General features: G+C 45.4%; 1 protein-coding gene across 14 annotated transcripts in view; it reads right to left on the bottom strand.

The window, feature by feature from the left end:
• Positions 1-22993, bottom strand: part of ANKRD6 (ankyrin repeat domain 6) — a 197755-nt gene that overhangs the window by 24592 nt on the left and 150170 nt on the right. For 7 of the 14 annotated variants that reach the window (XM_072832063.1, XM_072832070.1, XM_072832062.1 and 4 more), the window contains 6 exons: positions 17229-17327; positions 9944-10042; positions 8100-8198; positions 3978-4076; positions 2248-2346; positions 24-122 (listed from right to left, as the gene is read on the bottom strand). In XM_072832063.1, the coding sequence (XP_072688164.1) occupies positions 24-122; positions 2248-2346; positions 3978-4076; positions 8100-8198; positions 9944-10042; positions 17229-17327 (594 nt within the window). Of the gene's footprint in view, positions 1-23; positions 123-2247; positions 2347-3977; positions 4077-8099; positions 8199-9943; positions 10043-14601; positions 14940-17228; positions 17328-22993 lie in introns of those variants that run through there. The other 7 variants (XM_072832069.1, XM_072832061.1, XM_072832075.1 and 4 more) reach the window with 4 other exon arrangements.

Genomic DNA, 22993 nt, shown 5'->3' on the forward strand with positions numbered 1-22993 from the left:
AACATTGTTGCAACTTAACTTACATTATTAACAATGGTCCCATCTGCTCCAGCTTCCAATAAGATTTTAACCACCTTCTTGTGATTTAGGGCAGCAGCAACATGAAGTGCTGTGTCTCCAGCCTGAAATCAATCAGAAGAAAGGCTGCTAAACTCCACTGATTATGGTTTACAGCCCTCTGGTTTTCATCCCATGGCCTGGTGGTAGCTTTTCAAATTAGGATTTGCCTTAGACTGATTGATAGGGGGCCCTTTGCTCAAGGGTTACGTGGTTCCCTTTAAAATGACCTGTGTACAAAGATCACATTCCTTTCTGACCAAGGATACCAAAAATCACAGGATGAAGTACAGGGAGCAGAATATGTCGGGCTGGGGTGGCTGAGAACGGGGAGACCCGAAGCCTTACACAAAGCTAGAATGATGGGCACACAGCCAGGGGCCAGCAGGCTAGCCATCACAGAGCTCTGCACCATGTCCCTCCGCCCAGGGGGAGGACCCCTTGGTTTCTGAGTGCTAGAATGAGCAGAAGCTGCAAAAGTGGCTACTTCTACAAGCACCTGGGGGAATGTGAAGGGCCCACTGGGAATCACTCTGTAGGCTCAGGGGGTTCTTCATTTACTTGGGCAGAGTCAATGAAGAAAATCAGTGTTCACTTAACACCAGCTGTTCTCAACCCCTTACCAAATAGCCTATATTAAAGTTCCAATTTTGGGCCCCCCCAGTGGCACAGCGGTTTAGCGCCACCTGCAGCCCAGGGCATGATCCTGGAGACCCCGGGATCAAGTCCCATGTCCGGCTCCCTGCATGGAGCCTGCTTCTCCCTCTGCCTGTGTCTCTGCCTCTCTCTCTCTCTCTCTGTCTCTATGAATAAATAAAATCTTTAAAAAAAATAAAGTTCCAGTTTTCTTTATACATAAGATGTTCAGACAGTCAACTATGAAAGGCTATGGACAATTGTGGCCTGATGGGCCAATTCCAAATGTAAACATTTGTATTTCCCCAAGAAGAAGGACATAAATAAGGCAAATACAGATGTGAAATAATCCATTCTCTCCCATTGGGTGATCAGGTAAAGCTCTGGAGAACATGTTTTCCTGGGCAGCATGAAAATCCAGCTCTCCTGTGGCCTCCCCGGAGAATGGCCAGGGAGGTTTTGGCTCATTGCTGAGTCACTTGTGTGTGTTGGGGGATGCTCTGTAGCAGTGGTTTCCAACTTTGGCTGCAAATTGGAATCAGCTGGGGGAGCTTTAAGCCCTATTGATGCCCGGGGCCCGCCCCCAGGCACTGATTTAATTGTTCTGAAGTGTAGGCTGGGGCACAGTGACTTCTCAAAGCTCTCAGGTGACTAAAACATCCTGCCAAGGTTGAGGAACACTGGTTCACGGGGTTTGGGTAAGGGTAATCAGCTGAACTGGAATCCTCTAGGAGCCTGTAGAATGACAGGATTTCGTTATTTAGCTGGGCCAGTGGTTCTCAATCCTGTCTGCACATTCTGGTCAAGAGCTTTCTAAAAATCCCATTTACCTGGATTCTGGTCATTTAAACTGGGGTAGGATTTGGCGATGGTATTTAGGATTTCCCTGTGATTCTTATATGCAGCCGGGGTCAGAAACCACCATTATGGGGCACGGTTAATCTGAATAATGATCTGTTTTTAGAATTTCAGATATATGCACCCAAACTCAGAAAAGCCAAACAATCTATCACTTAGGTATCAGTAAATACCAAGACATTAAAAAAAAAAATCTAAACTACTGAAAAATCACACACATTTCCCCGGAATACTGTAATAATCACAGCTTTATTGCAAACCCCCACTCTATGGCACAGATGCGGATCACACACCCAATTTTACAGAGACCAGAGACTCCGTCAGCTCAAAGTGCCAGTGCAAGGAACGGAACTCAGGGAGTCAAGGGACATCTAATTCCCTGTTTCTTTATTTTGTCACATTCCTCTTTGTGGGTTTCCTTTGTAAAAGCATGAAAAGCAAAACCTGCCCCAGAATTTTCAGATGTTCAATGTGCAAATGTGGAGCTATGCACTGGAATGATAAGAGCAGGCTCTCCTAGGGGGCCAGATAAACCAGGACCGCGGGAACTCGGTGGCACCCCCACGCAAAGGCCAGCGCTGGCCTAGTCCCACACCTGAAGAGGCTCCCGGCGGCCTCTGCACCCGTTTGTGCTAACACACCTGTCAGCCTTGTGGGAAGGGGGCCGGGAGCCACGGGGAGGACACATGCACTGACCTGGTTCTTTTCATGGACAGAACAGAAAGCACTGAGGAGGAGCTTAATGATGGACAAGTGATTATAGCGCGCGGCAACGTGCAAACAGGTATCGCCTGCCTGCGGACAGAAATCAAACTCTGAGCACAATCTGAGCATTACAAAAAAAAAAAAAATCATTAAAAGACTGGCAGACTAGCATGTGTTCTCTAGAGGGGCTCGGCCTGAACTGGGAGCAGGGCAGCCCGGGTGGCCCAGCGGGTTAGCGCTGCCTTCAGCCCAGGGCGTGATCCTGGAGACCCGGGATCGAGTCCCACATCGAGCTCCCTGCACGGAGCCTGCTTCTCCCTCAGCCTGTGTCTCTGCCTCTCTCTCAATCTCATAAATAAATAAATCTTTGAGCTGGGAGCAGCCCCTTGCCCGCAGATGCTGTGCTGCTGTCTGCAGCTCCCCCGGCCGCGCAGACTCTGCTTTTGGGGGCCAGATGCTGGATGCCCGCTGCCCCGAGGCCTCACCAGGGCTAAGACAGCCTCTGCCTACCCCGCACTTGCTAGGGATCCACTCAGCACGGCTTCCCCTGCAGCCCGAAGGCTCCGGACTATGCCGAATTAAGACCAACGGCACCGCCTTGGACATGAGCCCTTTTCATCGTGGGTTCGTCGTGGCTCAGGGCGGCAGGGAGAGCCGTCAGATTTTAAGATCACATGTGTTCTAAAAAAAAAATTCGAGCTGCATCTTATTGTGACCCCATAGCCCACATGGGGCAGAGCAGGAGGTGCAGCTGACAGGGCGGCAATCACAGCGCATAAAACCAGGCATGCAGAAAAACCCAGCATCAAGATCTTCCTTAGTGGTCACAGGCTAACCTGCTCCCACAGAGAACAAAACTGGAGACAAAGTCATGACATCCTGCAGGGTTTTCTTGATGTTTCCATTCTGACTTTGTTTAGAGATGACAGCCACTCAGCATAACCTTCTCCCCCAGACTAAGGGGGAGCCAGGCTCAAGGCCCAGGTTCAGGGCATTCTGAGACCTCAGCTAAGGCCGTTCTTTGAGAGGAGGCTCAGTCAGAGTCTCTAGCCGAGTGACTGAGGCACGGGACTTAGAAAAGGAAACGGGACACCTGGGTGGCTCAGCGGTTAAGCGCCTGCCTTCAGCCCAGGGTGATCCTGGGGTCACGAGATCGAGTCCACATAGGGCTCCCTCCATGGAGCCTCCCTCTCTCTGTGCCTCTCATGAATGAATAAATAAAAAGAAAAAAGAAAAAAAAAAGAAAGGAAACCCCACTGCCTATGGAGGGAGGAAGCATACCCACGTGACCTCAAAAGTCAGGCCTCCCCCAAGAACCACCGACCCAGGGGCGCCTCAGCAATGGATCTGCAGAGGCAGGTCATGGAGCATCGGAAGAACTCCCCTGCGTGGCATCATCTGCCGTTGCTAAACTGTACGTTACGTGGGCAGAGCTTTCCTGGGCTCGTTTGCCAGCACATGCCAGGAGAAACGTTGAAACAAACCCAGGCTGAGGAAGGAGGGGAAAGGCTGGGAGGAAAGCAGTGTTGTGACATCTTGATTGCTCTTCTCCTGCCCCTAGCCGACCCCTTAAGACATAGCAAAAAAGTGAATACTTTATAGATAGGCCCCAAACATTTTGCACATTTTCATTTTCTGTTAATACTCAGGTATGCTTTTGGAAGGGTTATTTCCCAAGGTGATACAAGAGAGCGCGAGAGAAGCCGGATTTGTTCACCCACGTTATTTTTGAGGTCGGCCCGGGACCCGCCCAGCAGGAGGACGCGCGTGCTCTGGGAGTGGCTGTTCTGGCAGGCCAGGTGCAGAGCTGTGTTCCCCGCCTTGGAGAGAGGCAAGAGAAGGGAGGACACGTTAGCGACACACTTCTCGGCAGACCTGCACCGGGCAGGCTTAGCAGACGGGTGACAGACACTTGCAGGGAAAAGAAAAAAGTCAATGCTCACATTCTCTTCTTCCTGACTGGTGACCCCAGCAGGGCGTTTCGGTGGCAAGAGCATTTCATTTGGAATCCAGACAGGCACAAGAGTCACATCTGTCAGGAAACCTTGGCTCTGCCACTTACTAGTTGAAAGTCACTGGTCAAGACTCTTAATATGCTCAGTCTTGAATTCCTTACCTGTAAAACGGAATGTTGACCCCCCACTTCCTGAGGCTGTAGGGATGAATTCAGAGTGCCTAGGAAAAGTTTTATTTAAGGGCCAAATGCTGTGCACATGCACTACGTTACACTCCTTTTGGAGAGGGCTGCATCCTTCCTGCGCCACACGGATAACAGCTGTGGCCACAGTGCTCCACTAGTGAAGGAAAGGCAAGACAGGCCACTTCCTGCAAGTGTAGATCACGGAGATTTAACTTGTAGGCCTTGTGCAAGTCGTCCATTCTCGTATTTTTCTTGAAACATCAAAACGTGAACCATGGACCAAGTACCCACATAGCAGGCAATATAATTACATCCACGACTTACCATAGAGATAGAGACCCCCTTGCTTTTAGGGCTCTATCTTCAATATGCCATTTCAAAGTGACAACCCAGGAGCAGAATAATGTCCACGGTAATCTTACAGAAAGAATTCATGACATAAATACAACTTTTTAAAGCCATGCACGCAGTGCCTGCAAGGCTGCTGATAAAAGTAACAAGAAAAGCAGACAGCACAAGAGGAGATACGGTGTTGGCCTGGAGAGCCTAGGAGCATACAGGAGGTTAAGTATATAAGCTCAGGGTGATTGAGGGCTGTGCTAAGAAGCTGCATCAAGACTGCACCAGCGTGGGCTCAGAGCTGTCTCACTGCCTACGACAGCTCTTTCTCAGCCAGGGTCTGGACCCCACAGCACTGTCTGCCCATACTCGAGGAAGTTCTATTCCTCACCTCTTGAAAAGAGGAATAAGTTTTTATTTAAAGAAACAAAACAAAACACACAGAGGAAGCCTGTACGTGGCTGGTTCACCTACCTCCCCCTCACACCCTCAGCCCTAATTCCCCTGGGTCGAATCTTTCTTCCTTGCTGTTACCTGCAAGGAATCTGAAGATTTTAAGACTGAGGGCTTAGTGAGCTCAGTGGTTATCAACCTCCCACTGCGCCACAGAATCACCGGAGGAAGCCTTAATCCCGGTGCCCAGCTGCAACCCATCTAGGGGCTCTGGTGTACTTGGCCTGGGGGTGGATTCTGGGCAGTGCAGGCTTTAGTACTAGAAGTCCTAAACTCCGGGAGGCCCCTTGACTCCGGGAAAACTGGGATAGCCCATCACCCTACAGCTAGCCATCAGGTGAGTTTGGTTATTTCTACCCCGGTGCTCCCACTTTTTGTTTCTGTTTGAAGTTTTCCAGGAGATTTTAAAGCACCACCAGGTAGAGAGCCACTGCTAGCTTAGTTCTCAAAAACTAAGGGTCTGTTCACATTTTAAACACTCCGTTCCCTGTGCAAGGGCTCAGTGCCTGGATTGATGTAATTCTTACTGCAAAGGGAGTAGGTTGTCTCAAAGGTGTTGGCCTCGTGGGAGCTATTAAATGTGTTGAAAAACTGAGTGACGTAAAAGAAACCTAATGGTTCTAGAGCTGTACACCAAACTTTGCTAATAAGAAAGTATCAATAATGCTGAAAAATATTTGGATCAAGAAAGTTAAAAACTGTGGTTAGAATACACAAATTATGGTATGTTCACACACTGGAACTCAGCAGTAAAAAGGAATGAACTAATCATACGTGTCACAACATGGAGAAATCTCGAAAACATTAAGTGAAAGAGGTTTAGACACAAAAATGCTGCATACTATATGATTCCATTTATATGATGTTCTGAGAAAGGCAAAAACAGATTGGCGGTTGCCAGGAGCCGAGAGTGGTGGGTGGGTGAACCATTTCCACCAAGCCACACAAGGGAAGTCTTTGGGGGTAATGGAAACATTCTATATCTTGATTGAGGAGGTGGTTACACAACTGTACACATTTGTCAAAACTCCTATGACAATATACCTAAGAAGGCTGAACTTTATTGTATATGGATTTTACCTTAGAAGCTGACATTTAGAAAATGTGACCTACATAGATATACATAGCAGGCATTTTTTCCATCCTGAGTAATGAGTACTTATTTCCCAGACAGAGGCTGATACACTCACTGAGTAAGTTCTTATACGACAGAATGTTCTCATGCAATGGAATATCATTCAACCTTAAAAATAGAAGGAAATTGTATCGTTTGTGACATGTATGAACCTGGAGCACAATATGCTAAATGAAATAAGCCAGAGAAGTAAATCCTGTATGGTATCACTTATATGTGGAGGGTGGGGAAGGTAGGGAGAGGTTGCTAAAAGGGTACAACGTTTCAGTTATGAGTAAGTCTAACATAGATCATGGTGACTATAGTTGATAAACTGCATTAATAATAGAACTGAAATGTTCACATCAAATATTTTTGGGGAAGTGTAAACATGTGAGGTGTTGGATGTGTTAATTAACCAGGTGGGGGGCAATCCTTTCACAATGTATACATCTATCAAGTCATCACTTTGTACATTTTAAATACCTTACAATTTTACTTGTCAGTTGTACCTCAATAAAAGTGAGGGGAGAGGGGACAACCTTTTTAGAGGCTTCCCCAGAGGCTGTGGCTGCTGCAAAATATAGAAGTCTTTTTCTAGGGTAACACCTACTTTTGCTTCTGACAGTTGCTACTATTTTATCCAGAGAGATCTTGTGGCTTTCCACAATACCTTTGGGATCCATATAGGATGGGAGGCAGAGTGGTGGAGAAGATAGACTCAGGCTAGTTTATGGCCCTAACTGTGTCACAAACAAGTCACATGTCATAGTTGAGACTACTGGCTCCCACCTAGGCTTCCCTATCCATTAACTGGGAACCACCCACTTCTCAGAGTTCCAGGATCTAAATATACAATGCGGATCCACCTACAACCCATGTTCCAGACAATGTACCACTTGGAAGAAAGGAAGCAGCCACCAGTCTGCCAGGCAGTGACTCAGGCATTACTGGAGATATTATGATGCATGGCTTGCTTCTTTTCTTCAAGCTTTTGTCCCATGAGGGAACCATGAGAAACATTTAACCTATAAATGACAGCACAAAGCTGTGTGTAGTGTCGGAGGAGCTGTGCAGGAAGTAGCCTGATGGGCCTTTGGAGAGGGAGAGGCCACTGCCCTGGGAGTCTGGGTTGGAGGTCTGTAGGCGGAGATGAGGGGCAGGCTTCCTCAAAGGGAGCAGGCAACAGGAGGGACAGTGAGCCCACTGTGAGCAGAGGAGCCACATGCTGGGAAAGGCACAGGGAAGGAGGCTGCAGACATAGACTGAGGCCACTGCAGGGAGGTCCGAGACAGCATCAGGCTGCAGAGCTTTACTGGAAGATTCCTGGGCAGAGGAGGAGCAGGATGAAGAAGGGACTAGGCAAGTGGGCCGATCTGCTGTGAGGCTTCTGAAGCAATCCAGAGATGCACTCATTAATAATGAGCACAGAAGGAGGGGAAGAAGACATGATGTGTCACTGCAGGTGAGACAGGAAAAGGAGGGAGAAGAGGTGCTCCTGGCCTCTCCCTGTCTCCATGAGGACAGGGCTGCTTGCCTAACCACACCCTAATAAACCAATGGGAAAGCAGTGAGAGCCCGGAGAATTCAAAGAAGTCAAAGCGACTCTAGTGGGTTCTCTGGCTCATCACGGAGATTATAGGTTCACTAACAAGTTCCAAGCTTTCATTTCCCCGGCTGGGTTCCACGTGCTCCCCTGAGCTCTCACTCTGCTCAGAGAGGAGGCCCCCACAGGGACAAAAGCCCGCAGCCATCCTCACCTGTGGACGAAGGGTTCTAGCACCTGCTGGGCCTCACCTTGTTCTTGGCAAGCACGTTGGCTCCTGCTTTAACGAGCAGTTTGGCTGACTGGCTAAAACCGTGCCAGGACGCTTCGTGTAGAGCCGTGTTCCCATCCTGAGAAACACATACAGAAACAGAAAGCACATTGCCGAAGACCTAATTCATCTCCTTAGTATTGACACATCAGTGTACTTCGAGGGCACACCACGGGTCCTTTCTCAAATGGGGCTTTTCATTGGAACCACAGAGCCCAGAAAATGATTTCAGTGGCCAGTTTCTCCCTTCTCCCAGAAACAGTACATAATAAGTACCATTTAGTTTCTTAATTTTTATTTTTTGGGGGGGAGGGGCGGAGGACGAGAGAGAGAATCTTAAGCAGGCTCCACCCCCAGCATGGAGCCTAATGTGGGGCTCAATCCCATGGCCCTGAGATCATGACCTGAGCTGAGATCACGTCGGATGCTTGAATGACTGAGTCCCCCAGGCACTCCAGCAAATACCATTTTAGATTTATGATGTATAATAGATGCTTTAAGGCATTAGGGCTTAAATCTCTCAAGGAACCCCAGCTGAGAAAGGCTCATCCACAGGTCATGTTTAACCACAAGAGGACATGATGTTCATTCCTTCCCACCTCCATCAGCCTTTGGGGTCTGCTCTGCTCCTGGCCCCAGAGAGAACTCTGCAAAAATCAGGCAAATGAAGAGTCCGGCTTCATAAACTGCCAGGCCCAAGGGCTGGATAGACAGATTCCTCCTCTCATCTTCTCCCCCCAGAATTTAATCTCATCCAGTTCAGGCCAAAGTCTCAGGGACCGAAACAAATTAGCAGACACTGAGAAAACAATGACTTGTAAATAAGATAAACGAGTGCCCCTGATATGTGGCTTTTAAATAAAAACTAACCAATGGACACACACAGCTGGCACTTGTTTACCTTCCTATAAAAGAAATATTAATTGCAGTGAAGCGAGTGGGGTGCGGGTTACGGGGGGGAGAGGCATGGAGAGGAGAGGCACAGAGACCATCCGTGCTGTTCCAGGTCAGGGCGCAGAGTGTCCACTCCATGAGACTGGCTCACTAGCACTGACACCCACAAGGGGAAGGCAAGGTAGTGTCCCAAAGGCCAGGGAGTGGGATGGTGCTGGGAATGGTAGTGGCGACGCATGCACTGGCCCGTGGGCCCTACGGCACAGGGCAGGAGGCAAAGGAAAAAGTGACTGGGGGCGCTGGTGAGGGCACTTCTGGCGTGCTGCTGCTGCTCTGCGTCTTGACGGGGGGACGGGGGCCCTCATACGGATGTGCCCACTTAGTGGAAACTCACTGAACGGCACGCTTATGATTTGAACATTTTTCTGTGTATATATATATCACACTTTAATAAAAAGTTGTCTAAAAAGTAAACACCGGCTGAGCTGCGCTTAATTATGAAGTCCCCTGTTTTAAGACTGTTTAATGAATGAAAAGCAATGATTAATATATCATTGGGATTTCTTAAAGAACTAGTTTTGCTTATTTTTTCCTTCCAATCTATTTCAAATAAATTGGTCACTTTCTTTTAAAGAAAAATTAGAAATAATCCAGGGCACATCCCTTCCCCCATCGAGGCCTCCACAGATCATTATTAAAAGACTTTTCTTCTTTATCATTTATATTTATGTGGTCGCACATTGCAGCCACAGAATGGGAGGAAGGATTTAAAAAAAAAAAAACAATTTGTTGGAATATTAGTCTTTTAAAAGAAAGTTTGGGCTGATTTTATCATGTTAAATCATGAGTGACAGGACTCAGGATTGATAACACCTTGAACAGTCACAAGTTCCCAAAGCAGGGTCCTCAGGCCAACACGCCCCATGTCACCTTGTCTTGGCGGTCCAGAGCACAGCCCTCCTGGATGAGCGCCGCGATGACTTCCGTGTTCCCCACCACTGTGGCCCGGTGCAAGGCGGTCTGATCCCCCTGCAGAGTGATGTGGATGCAGGAACAGCAGTCAGCTCTCCCGACCCCACCCTGCAATACTCAAACTCCCCTACTCTGACACAAGGACATCTCCTCTCCTCAACTGGAGCAGACTGGCCACCATGCCAGGCAGAGCTTTTTTGTTCACAAACTCAGTGGGAACCTTGAACCAACCATAGAACAGCTTCAGTGCTGACCTCGAAATAAGGGTCAGGCACTCCCCCGCCGCCCCAAGGAATGGCAGTGTTTGGGGGGATTATGACTGTCACATCTGTGAAAAGTCTGAGAGCTAGACTGTGTGTGCTATGCGATCAAGCCAGCAATCTTTACTCCCTACTGAGTCCTCCCGTTGTCTGCTTTCTTTCAGAGGAATCCGTATCCAGCTATGTCAGCTAGCAACACTCATGATTTGATGATGGGTGCATATTTGTGGACTGATCTGTACAGGCTGAGGGTAACGTCGAGGTTTATGCTATGTCATCTGAGGACTCCAGGGACTATAAGCTACCACTGTGTATGTCTATGAAGCCTCTTCTGATATTTCATGACAGCATCCTCACTGATTTATGCTGCCATTTGACCCCTTTCCCTGTGGTCAGATGCCGGGGATTGCTGACCTCCTCTTTCTCCATCAGGGCATCAAAGGGAACTTGACTCTTTCCCCTAATTGCATTTGAGAGAAAGTAAGATGATCAAGATAAGAGAGGTTCTGAAGTCTCTAAGAGCACAGCTCATCTCTGACACGTACTCCGGAAGTCAAGTCGAGACAAATCAAGTCAGCCTGGGGTCCAAACTGGAATAGAGAGATGGGTGAACAGTGTGGAAAACTTCTGGTAGGAAAGGGAGGGGTGCAGGGCAAGGGGGCCAGATGTGAGTCTTGCACAGCCTTGGGAGACAGCTGTCACCTTGTTGGGCCTCTGGTACTTCACCTATAAAAGGAGGGATGGATGGTCCCCAAGGTCTGTCCCTTCCCTTCTTGGGTTCTATGATTTGGTTGGTAAGAGTTCTGCTAAATAAAATGTTCTGGTGGAGCACCAGAGGAGCAAAGGACATACTCTGGGGCATCCCTCATCCTTAGCCCAAGAGAGGAAAGAGAGACAATTATAAGACAGAAAATATGGAGATTTTTTTGAAGAGGGATGCACTGCTACCTATAAATAACCTTAATGAAATCTGATTCTACTTATTAAACACCCTAAAATTTAGAAAAAACAACTATGCATATTAAAATCACTTAATAAAAAAAAATCCTGGAGATGGATGGTCGTGATGGTTGTACAACAATGTGAATATACTTAATGCCCCTTAACTGTACAGTTGAAAATGGTAAATCTTATGTGCATTTTATCATAATAAAAAGAGCATATAAGGCGATTTAAAACTCAAATTCACTTCCTTAAAATTAAAAAAAAAACTCCCTTTAAAAATCCATAAGGGGGGGCAGCCCTGGTGGCTCAGCGGTTTAGCGCCCCCTTCAGCCCGGGGTGTGATCCCTGCATGGAGCCTGCCTCTCCCCCTGCCTGTGTCTCTCCCTCTCTCTGTGTGCCTTTCATGAATAAATAAATAAAATCTTAAAAAATAAAAAAAATAAATAAAAATCCATGAGGGGAAGTAATTTTTATTTTTTTCCTTATACTTTTAAATATCTTCCTATTTTTTATATTTAAGATGTACAATTTTAGCAACAGGGAAAACTGCTATTTATTAAAAGTCTAAGCTGTAACAATATACCAATAATAGGATTGTCCATGGCTCAGAATCTCTTCTCACTATTCATGTGTAGAATTAAGGGATTTCTGCAGCGTGATGGGTCAGGACATCTAGCTCTATTATTATTATTTTTTTTTATGATAGGCACACAGTGAGAGAGAGAGAGGCAGAGACACAGGCAGAGGGAGAAGCAGGCTCCATGCACCGGGAGCCCGACGTAGGACTCGATCCCGGGTCTCCAGGATCGCGCCCTGGGCCAAAGGCAGGCGTCAAACCGCTGCGCCACCCAGGGATCCCTCTAGCTCTATTATTATGATTTATCCACTGCCCCCAGCATTTCTATCATGAACCCTCCCTCTTGACATTCTAAAGCATTATCTCCATTATAAATTAGATTAAGACTTGGTTACCTTCTTGTCCACCATCCCAGACCCCTTACTCAAAGACAACCCTTTCTGCATGCCTTGCAGTCACAAGAAGAATGTGGCCACTGGATCAGCGGGTGCAGGAGGTGCATCAAACCATTACACATTCTTCTGAAACATGCTAGGAAGTATTTCCAGATGACATACACTATGTACAAACAAGTCATCCTATGAGAAACTGCCCAAATCTTAACTTTTAAAAATTTTCTGTATGAATTTCCAAGACTGCCATTTCCCCATCAGAATGGTGACAGGTTTTCCCAAAATGGGCCTCAAGTACAGTTGATGACCTGATAAGATAGATGGTGTTTTGTTCTCTGCAAGAAGGGGAGACTGCAGCTTATTCTTTTGGGATAAACATGGCTTTTTTTTTTTTTTTTAAAGATTTTATTTGTTTATTCGTGAGAAACACAGAGAGAGGCAGAGACACAGGCAGAGGGAGAAGGAGGCTCCCTGTGGGAAGCCCAAATGCAGGACTCTATTCCAGGACCCTGGGATCATGATCTGAGCCAAAGGCAGGGTGCTTGACCACTGAGCCACCCAGGCACCCCTCCCAGGACCTTTTAATATTCCCACAGACTGCCAGCACTGGAACCATCACTCCTTGGACTGATGAGAACTGCCTTTTCACATAACAGAACTTAACCATTTGATCTGTGTTGTGCACAAAGCCTGGCACTCAGGGATCACGTCAGCCACTTTTCTGTCCAAGTCATTGCATGAGGGGCCTCAGCTGGTGAGGCTGCAGTCTAGCCTAAACCTTGCTGCAGATCAAGTGTTTTCTTGTGTTTCACAAGCTGCCCCTAAATCACAAGTTCAAGCAGCTTCAGAGCTAGAATATCACTATTATTTATTACTTGCTCTCAGCATGAATCTTTTGCTTCCCTGGAGGGGACTTTCCTTTGTGAAACTCTAGCTCGATGAAAGAAGCTAACTCTAACTTTTGGTTTATCCTTTAAAAGTAAATTTCCAGACGGATTATCAAGATTCAAAGAGATCTAATTAATTGAGTGAGGTGCAGTGAGAACATAGATTGTCCTAAGCCACTGGAGCAGATGTCTCCTGCAGAGACTTAGAGGACACTGCCTGTCTCTAGGCCACCGCTTCCCCTCCAGCTCTACTCCCCTCTGAGAACTCACTCTGAGCCTGGGTCCTGACCCCATCAGTCAGATAAACACTGCCAAGAAGGCCAACATCAGCTTTTCCTCACTGTAGGAGGCTGTCCTTGAGCTGTGCCATTGGCCTTGCAAACACTGGATGGGGCAGTTCTAGAGGACTGCATGAGACACTTTCTCTGGCTTATAAATACCAGCCACCACAAAGTTACCAAGATGAGAGTGGAAGGCCACTCAGAGAGACATGAAACATATAAGCAATAGGCCACCCTGGGCTATCTATCTCAGGGCTCCTCTTCCCCAAACCCAACCCCATCGAGCACCTGAGACCCTCGATTGAAATAGGGCCAGTTACTTTTCTCCTATAAAATTTACTGTGGAAACATTTCGTCTTTGAAATAGGACACAAAAAACAACAAAATATGTCCTCAATACATACTTATTAACAGACCCAGGCAGCAACTTTGACATAATCCTTATTTCTGTATTATCTAAGTACACCATGAAATTCTGGAAATTTGAAAAAAAATGCTGGAAAAGGTATGACACTCTTAACAGCATTCGATAGTTGTTTGTTCAATACATGTTTATTGACCCTCTACTCTAAATGGCATCTAATTCTCTCATTTTACTGATAACAAACAAATTACTAAAGCTCAGTGCTATTCAGTGCCTCGCCGAGGATATCCAGTTAATTCGGGGTAGCACGGTTAGGCCAGAATTCAAATTGTCAAGGCTCTTTGCACTTACTCCAAGCTGTATCCACCCCATGAAGTCAATTAACCTCAGTGCAGGCCTTAAAAAAGATCAGCTGCCTCTTTATGGCATCATCTAGCTAAGTGCTTTAGCACAGTGCCATGGCCACTACAGGTGCCCAAGAAGTATTTGTTGAATGATTAACTACAAAGAAGCAGAAGGAAAAACACTGCAGCTGGGAACCTGGAGAGCCAGCAGCAACCCTGCAGTTTGGCACTTTGATTTGGGACATGCTGACCTGTTTGCAAAGTGCGTAAACTGCCAGCTCTCAATTTTTCTGGCTTCAGTGTTTCTCACTTACGGGATTTAAGGAGTTTGCAACCTCTGAGGTCTAAATCTTTGTTGTGAAATACTTTTAATTCTCTCTCCTACGTGGTGTAAAAGAGTGAGCACACAGTGCACGGAGATTCCAAAGCTAAGCTCTGGGAAGAAGCTGAAGGCACACAGAGGTGGAACACGTCCCTCTTCAGGAGGAATCCTTCCCAGGTGGCACCGACAGACATGTTGCAAGGAAGCCCAGAACAGCACAGGTGTGCAAAAGCAAGCTGCTGACCTCTTTTTCTCTCTCTGATCTTCTAGGGTTCTTCCTAGCCTTTCTTCTCTGGGTTTTCTTATTTTTTTCTTCCTTCGTGGCTTTGATCATGGCCACGGGGTCCTGGACTATTTCTGAGGTGGGGGCCGTGTAGTTGCTCATTGACCAATCAGAGATGGCATTAGAGCTCCAATGCGAGTTGACAGGATTGGCAGGAAGCAAGAGGGGATTTTCTCCTGGAGTTGCATATTCTAAAGAACTGGTTTCCACAGGTTGAAATTCATAATAATCCCATTCCAGGCCACTGGAGGTCATTCTTCAACTAATTCTCAGTCCTTACCATGACATAGGGAATATATCTGCAGAATATGAAGTTAGGAGTAAATTCTTCACAACATTAACATTCTCTATTTCTACCTATCATCCAAGACAGGTAACTTCTGAACTGATTTTTTCCAATAATTAATGTCCCAGCTTCTTTAAAAAAAAACACCTATAGTTTTCTTCTTCGAATTCGTGCATAAATTTCAAAACTGATCATCAACAGGCACAGAAAATGTAGAAAACAGACATGAAGAGTATTCTGGTGAACGCATTACTTCAGAACTAGTGATGATCAATGCTACTTTCTCCTTTCCCAACCAATTTTACACGGTTTGGTTGCTCTGTTTTTGTTTTGTCTTGATTTAAGTTATCAAGGAGAAGCAATGTATATATTGTCTGATTGGGGCAAGGAAAAGAGGCAAGAAAATACATTATTCCAATAAATGAAATGAAGGAGTTTCTGTCTAAAAGTAGTGCTGAACTTCCTTCTGCTGACATGTCTCCCTTTGGCTACCTTGTGAAAACTCCTATTTTACTTCCTACCTTACCTAATATAAACACCCTTGCCTGATATAAACTTGTAAGGAAATTAGCGTGGCTTTTGCTACATGAGAACACAGTGATTCTCGGAGCCTAAGCTTGATGCAGGACTTAGGTTGAGATGAGTTAGCACGCCTGGTATGGGAGCCTTGCTGGCATGGCCAGTGAGGACTTTAATTATGCAAAGAGAAGACCAACATGTCTGCACCAGCACCCAATGCCCTGCCTTTTCTGTGGTCAAAATCTTTTCTCTCGCCTTGTATTTTCATTCCTGTCATCTAAGGAGATGATATATAATCAGGAATGTTATGATGGTTACAGTGTGGAGAAAAAAAGTATTATGATCCAGAGTAGAAATCAACAGCTGAAAGCTAAATCAGCATCTTTTGAAAGTAACAGTTTCGATGACCCAACAACTTCCAAATATAACCAGAGATTTAAGAATGATACTGGACAGCCTTCTGCCTGTACGTAAAACAAAGACATTTAGTTATTTCTTTACGAATACTGTCCATCTTGTGTGTCTGCCAAGTTTCAGAACATTGCACAGATAATTACACAAAATTAGAAGCATTATGGTAACCTATATGATAGCATACTTGAGGGTCTGAAATTTGATTAACACTCTGTAACCACAGTTATTAAAGGTAAATCAGGAAGAGATTATGATAAATGCAAATTCTTTAAGATTTTGTATTCCTCACAAAATTTATTTGTTAGGGTCCTACCACACAAATTAAAGTTGAAATTAGAATTTCTGAAAATAGGGACGCCTGGGTGGCTCAGCAGTTGGGCGCCTGCCTTTGGCCCAGAGTGTCATCCTGGAGACCTGGGATCGAGTCCCACATCAGGCTCCCTACATGGAGCCTGCTTCTCCCTCTGCCTGTGTCTCTGCCTCTCTCTCTCTCTGTCTCTCATGAATAAATAAATAAAACCTTAAAAAAAATAGAATTTCTGAAAATAATTTCCAATCACATTATCATAGGACTTCGGTAATAGCTCATTGGAGGACAATTTATATGATCTTATCTCTATCTTCCTTTTAGAGAATCTATATCCCCAAAGACCAAGGCAAGCCTGTGCACTATGTGACGTCACCCCAGCCACTGATGATTGACTCAGGAATAGATATCTGACTCCAAAGGAGCCAATCAGAGTCTTTCTCTAGATAATCTGAATGAAAAGACTCAGAGATAAGTCCTAATAAAGGCATTGCCCCAGAGGGAACTCTTTCAGCAGGCTTCCTTTTTCTTGGATTCCATGGTATCAGTTATTTTTTTACTTTGAACAGATCCTCTTTAACTAAATGTACACTAAGAGAAATCAAGGTGAGAAAAGGAAGAAATTAAGTTTTTAAGCCCTACTTTTTCTAGTAGTAAGCCTAGTCAATTACACATTTCCAACAGGCCTTGCCCACATTCACTCTAGTGTGTGTACGTGTGTATATGCGTGTGTCTGTGTGTAGTGTGCTCCTTCACACCAAGACAGGACATAGGCAAAATGCCCTTTGAGGCTCTACACTTGGATGATACTAGATAGGACATGAACCATGAAGCGAAAACTACCGCACCCTTGCAAACTCTAGCTTGTTACTGAGAATGGATCCCAGGGCAGGTCTTTAAGAGGAAGTTCTTCCCGCCATGGGGACAAAGACAAAGCTAAAAAATGGTAGAAATGCAACTTCTACTCTTCCACCTTATAGCTGGTTACACACTGTACTGTGGATTTCTAGGCAGACAAGATCTCCTAATAGCTCATCCCAATAGAATGTGGCTTCTACTCACATCATCCTGGACATCGAGGTCACAGCCAGCCTTCAGCAAGATCTGGACCACAGAAAGATGGCCCTTATTGGCAGCAAGATGAAGGGGGGTCCGGCCATGCTGTTAAGGCAAAACAAACACTGATATCAGAATAGGACATCAAAACACTGCCCTGAGGGCACCTGGGTGACTCTATCAGTTAAGCGCCCAACTCTTGGTGCCAACTCAGTTTATGATCTTAGGGTCATGGAACCAGGCCCTGTGTCAGGCTCTGTGCTCAGTGTAGAGTCTACTTGGATTCTCTCCCTCTGCCTCTCCCACTGCTTGCACACACTCTTTCTAAAATAAATAAATAAATCTTTAAAAAAAAAAAAAAAAAACCCTAAGAAACACTGCCCTGGAGCAGAGTGGGGACCTGGAGCAAGATTTACACAGTAGGGACGCCTGGGTGGCTCAGTGGTTGTGCGTCTGCCTTTAGCTCAGGTCATGATCCTGGAGTCCCGGGATCGAGTCCCACGTCGGGCTCCCTGCATGGAGCCTGCCTCTCCCTCTGTGTGTCTCTCATGAATAAATAAATAAAATCTTAAAAAAAAAATATTTACACAGTGGCAGGCCCCTTCCCCTTCAGTTCAGCAGGAAGTCCTTATATATTTACCCAGAATTCAAGTGTGTCTCAGTTAACCTGTTATGAGCCTTGTGATAAATGAATATGCTAAAAATGTAAAGATTTCCTTCAGTGCATAATTTCTACTCCATACTCAACAAACAAATAGGAAAATGAGGAGTTTCTTGTCTTCTCTTATTTTCCCCCTGGTGCTCAAGGATGATGAAGTGCCACAATGAATTGGATGGGGCAAAAGATGAGAGAACAGCAAAATCTCAAGTTAATCAGCTCCCAGAAAAATCTGATTAGTAATTATTAAAAATTGAAACTACTGGCCAAACTGTTTTGGATAGGTTCTCCCTTTGTAAAACCAAATTTTAAAATTATAACATATTTCAGCCATTCAAAAATATGAATATTTTCAATGTACATACCTAGCAATCACTTTAAGAAACCAGATATGTTCCCTGTGAACACTTCCCAGAGTCCACTTTCCTCCAGCTCCAGAGGTAATCACTTTTAAATTTGGTATTCTTCATTCTTTTGCCACCTATTGTATTTTACTATGCGTTTATTGTCATAAATAATAACTAAACACTCTTTTGCTTAGTTTAGAACCTTACATAAGTAGTATTAAACTATTAAAATATCATTTGCCAATATTTTTGTCCAATGTTATATATTTTAGATTTCTTTTTCATATTGTCACATGTAGTTCCGGTTCATTTATTTATTATTCACCCATGCTCTACTGATGGGCACCCCGGATCTTTCAGGGGTTTGCAGACACATTTGTGTGCACATCTCCCTGTGCACTTGAGGAGGCTTCTTGGCCCTGTGGTTGGGTCGCAGAGATGACTGGTTCCTGAGGTACACAGGAAGTAATACTCAGAATAACGCTCTTCAGTGTAAATCAACTTCTATCCAGAGAACTGACCTTGCCAAATTCCAGCTTCTTCAAATTCTAAAGGAGGCATCATATTCCCTTTGCATTCTCCCTCAAGTTCACTCTAAAGAAATGTTCTACGTTCTGCTTCAGAAGTCATTTAGCTACAGCTCCCACCCATGCTGAAGCACACCCTGTGCATTCTTAATAAGAGGATAAGAGGGCACCTGGGTGCTCGTTGGTTATGCATCTGCCTTCGGCTCAGGTCATGGATCTGGGATCCTGCAATGAAGCCCCACATCCCTGCTCAGCAGGGAGCCTGCTTCTCCCTCAACCCCTCCCCCTGCTTGTGCTCAGTCCCTCGGTCTCTCTCTTTCTCAAACAAATAAAATCTTTTAAAAAAGGAAGGGAGCTAATAGTCTCTTATGTCCTTCTAGTACCTCGATAAAACTTTCCAAGGAGCTTTACTGATATTCTAGCAGGATAAACTCATTTATGATCTCCATAAAATGTCAGTTTGCCATGGGTAACCAGCCATGAGGAAAACAGAGATAGCAGACAATAAAGGATCTTAATTTCTACCCATGAAATGCAATCAAAGCAGTAGAATGATTCTATAAAGAAAGAGGTCAGAGCTCACTTTAAAATTAGAATTCTTAATTAAGAAAAAAGTTACTCCCAAGAAAGTGGGCTATAAAAAGCCTTCATAAAAAGGCAATGTCTGAGAGGAGATGGAGTGACCTTCCTTGGCTAGCAATCGTCTCAGTGCACACTGCTTAACCTTGATTCTTTCAATGAAAGGTCCACAGCTGATCAGATGGAGCAAAATAAGCGGGTTCCACTCACTGGGCCTGGTCCCAGGATCCATCTGTCATCACATGTCCTTGCTAAGGACGTCTGATGATGACCTTCACTAAGTTTCTAAGGCATTAGGAAACAGGGAAGTCTGTCATGTTTGTGAGGAGACAGATGTGTGTGCTGTGAGCAAGGCTGACAGGACGGTGGGAGACGAGTGCTTCTGGGCAACTGGAAAATATAAACCTTGATGGAGAGAAGCCACTGGAGAGAGCCTGGAGAAGAGGACAAAGGACAAAGAGACTCCAGGTGTCAGGCAGGGCAGCCTGAGGAACATCCTCATCAGTAACCAGATATAACTGGTTAGAAGTTGAGGCTCAAGGAGGCAAAAGGGTTTGCCCAAGTGAACACAAATAATCAGAAGGCAGAAGGAAATGCTGCTGTGGTTCAAACCAGGTCACATCTAGGAGGGCCGTTATAAACTAGAAATTACTAACAAGATGGCCCTGGACTACAGGCACCTTCCTAATCCAAAGTCAGCAGAGAATCTTTTCTGTGGAGAAAGGACAGGCTTGAAGTGTTAGAGCCTGATGAGCCAAGTTCAAATCTCAGCTCTGACTAATAACACCTGTGACTTTGTGCATGATACTCTCCTAAGCCCATTTTCCCACCTCTAAAATAGGAATCGCCTCCACTATTCACCCCATAAATTGAAGTAGGATAAATGAGCAGATTAATGCCAGAAAAGATCCACCATCTAAGATGGGTTTTCCTTCCCTCCAGCTGTCCTCAGTCCTCACCCCTGAAGATACCCCAATTGTTCCCTCTCCCCCTTGGCACCCCTACACTTTTGCCTTAGCAAAGATCAGTGGGATATTTTCAATGGTGAACAGACCTGGGTAAAGTGTTGGAAATCAGATTACTTGGATATTCAGTTAGGCTCCAGCTGAGAGGTCAAGATTCCTACTGGGCAGTTCTTCTTCTTCTTTTTTTTTAGGGGTGGGGAGGGGCAGAAGGAAAGGGAGAAAGAGAACCTTAAGCAGGCTCCACATTCTGCACAAAGCCTGATGCAGGGCTCAATCTCACAACCCTGAGATCATGACCTGAGCCAAAAGCAAGAGTTGGATGCTTAACTGACTGAGTCACCGAGGCGCCCCTCCAACTGGGCAATCCTGATCCACTTGTCCACTTCCATTTTTGAAATATGGCTCATGGTTCCCAGTTTCTACATCTTTGCTAGATGGGCCTTCTTCCTGGGAATGTTCTTCTCTAAACTATGACTTTTCAGATTCCCCAAGAAGCATTCCCAGACTTGTCTTCTCTGTTCCCACAGCATCTCAGCTTCCTCTTAAGAAACCATCACATTCTGTCACCCTGGGCCCTGGCTTTTCCTTCCAACTAGGCCATAATCCCCTGAGGGCAGGACTGTGCCTTCCATGAATGATGAAGCAGGTTGACTCTGGGGTAGTATGGGGCCAAGTTAAGGAGGAGACAGACAGTGCTCCTCAGCCATAGGCAGACTGAGGCTACCTGGGACACAGGGACAAATTCCAATTCCAGGCTTGATGTCAGAGAAATGGAGAGTATGGGAATGGCTGCGGACTCCAGGTTTTGGGATGTCTCAGGCCCTCAGAGAAGTGTAGACATCTAGGGGCTTCATAAGTATTTAAGCAGGTGCAACAGTGACATGGGGACTTCTCTGAGGAGCCAGTGTCCCCCTCACACATCTGGCTGCTTTTCTGGCATCAGGTAAAAGTATAGCAGCTGCAAAGGCAATAGTCATTGGTTTCCCACTGAACCTGAAGCTGTCTCATTCCTGTTCCCTGGGGTTTCCTAACACAAGACCAACTCCCTTACACACACACTCACACACACATACCAAAGGTGGAGAACAAAAAAGAATCAGAAATGCATTTGGTTTTCTAGAACATTATATTGTGAAAAGTAACGAAAGTAGAGCCAATCAGAAAAGTCACTGCTCATGAACAGACATTTCTCCAAAGAAGACCTACATATGGCCAACAAGCATGTGATAAAATGTTCCACATCACTTGCCATCAGGGAAGTACAAATCAAAACCACAATGACTTACCACTTTACACTGGTGAGAATGGCTAAAATTAACAAGACAGGAAACAACAAATATTGGTGAGGATGTGGAGAAAGGGGAACACTCTTGCACTGTTGATGGGAATGTGAACTGGTGCAGCCACTCTGGAAAACTGTGTGGAGGTTCCTCAAGAGTTAAAAATAGAACTACCCTATGACCCAGCAATTGCACTACTGAGTATATACACCAAAGATACAGATATGAAATGATGGGACACCTGCACCCCAATATTCATAGCAGCAATGTCCACAATAGCCAAACTGTGGAAGGGGCCATGATGTCTTTTGACAGATGAATGGATAAGGAAGGTGTGGTATATATGTACAATGAAATACTACTCAGCCATCAGAAAGAATGAACACCTACCATTTACATTGATGTAGATAGAACTGGAGGGTATTATGCTGAGTGAGATAAGTCAATTGGAGAAAAGACAATTATATGGTTTTCACTCATACGTGGAATATAAGACATAGTGAAAGGGACCATGAGGGAAGGAGGGGAAATTGAATGGGGCAAAAATTAGAGAGGAAGACAAACCATGAGAGACTCCTAACTCTAGGAAACAAATAAAGGGTTGCAGAAGGGGAAGAGAGTGGAGGGATGGGGTAACCAAGTAACGGGAACTAAGGAGGGCAATTGATGGGATGAGGACTGGGTGTTATACTATATTTTGGCAAACTGAATAAAATACTAAAAAAAAAGTTACTGCTCCCACCCAGCACACAGGAACACCTCAAGGTCAACCCTGGCAAATGGGGAAAGCTGCAATCCCCCTAAGTGTGAGGGGGCAAATAATAATCAACCCTTAGAGAAGTCTCTGAATGACTTAGGGCCAAGGATTCAACTGCTCTCATCTTCATGCCCGTGGGACTGGCCAATGGAAGAAACAGGAAAAGGAGAAAGACTATGAACTATAAACAATAAAAAGAAGAAATTTTTGAAGCACCCATTTGTCCTTGGCTTCCCCAGTTCAATTCAACTCAACTCAACCTGGGCTCTGGAGGCTCAGGTAAACCATTAATAATAAGGACAAGAGCAAGAAACAGCAGCAGCTAATATTTATGGGATAATTCCTATGTGATATCTTAAGAATGTTACATGTACTAGCTCATTCAGGCCACCTCACAACCCTATGAGATAGGCACTGTATTTAGGGGAGGAATTTCCATTTCAGAGATGACAAAACTGAGGCATGGAGGGATCTGGTCACTTTTTCTATGTTATAAAGCAAGTAATTAGAGCCTGGATTCACCCCTAAGCCATCTGACTCTGGCCCCCACACTCTGACCCACCTACCTGCTGCCCACTTGCTGTGTGTGTGTGTGTGTGTGTGTGTGTGTGTGTGTGTGAAGCTCTCTCCTTGCAGAGGGGTTCCACGTCGCACAGTT

The sequence above is a fragment of the Canis lupus genome, chromosome 7 (genome assembly GCF_048164855.1).
Source record: "Canis lupus baileyi chromosome 7, mCanLup2.hap1, whole genome shotgun sequence".
Taxonomy (NCBI): domain Eukaryota; kingdom Metazoa; phylum Chordata; class Mammalia; order Carnivora; family Canidae; genus Canis; species Canis lupus.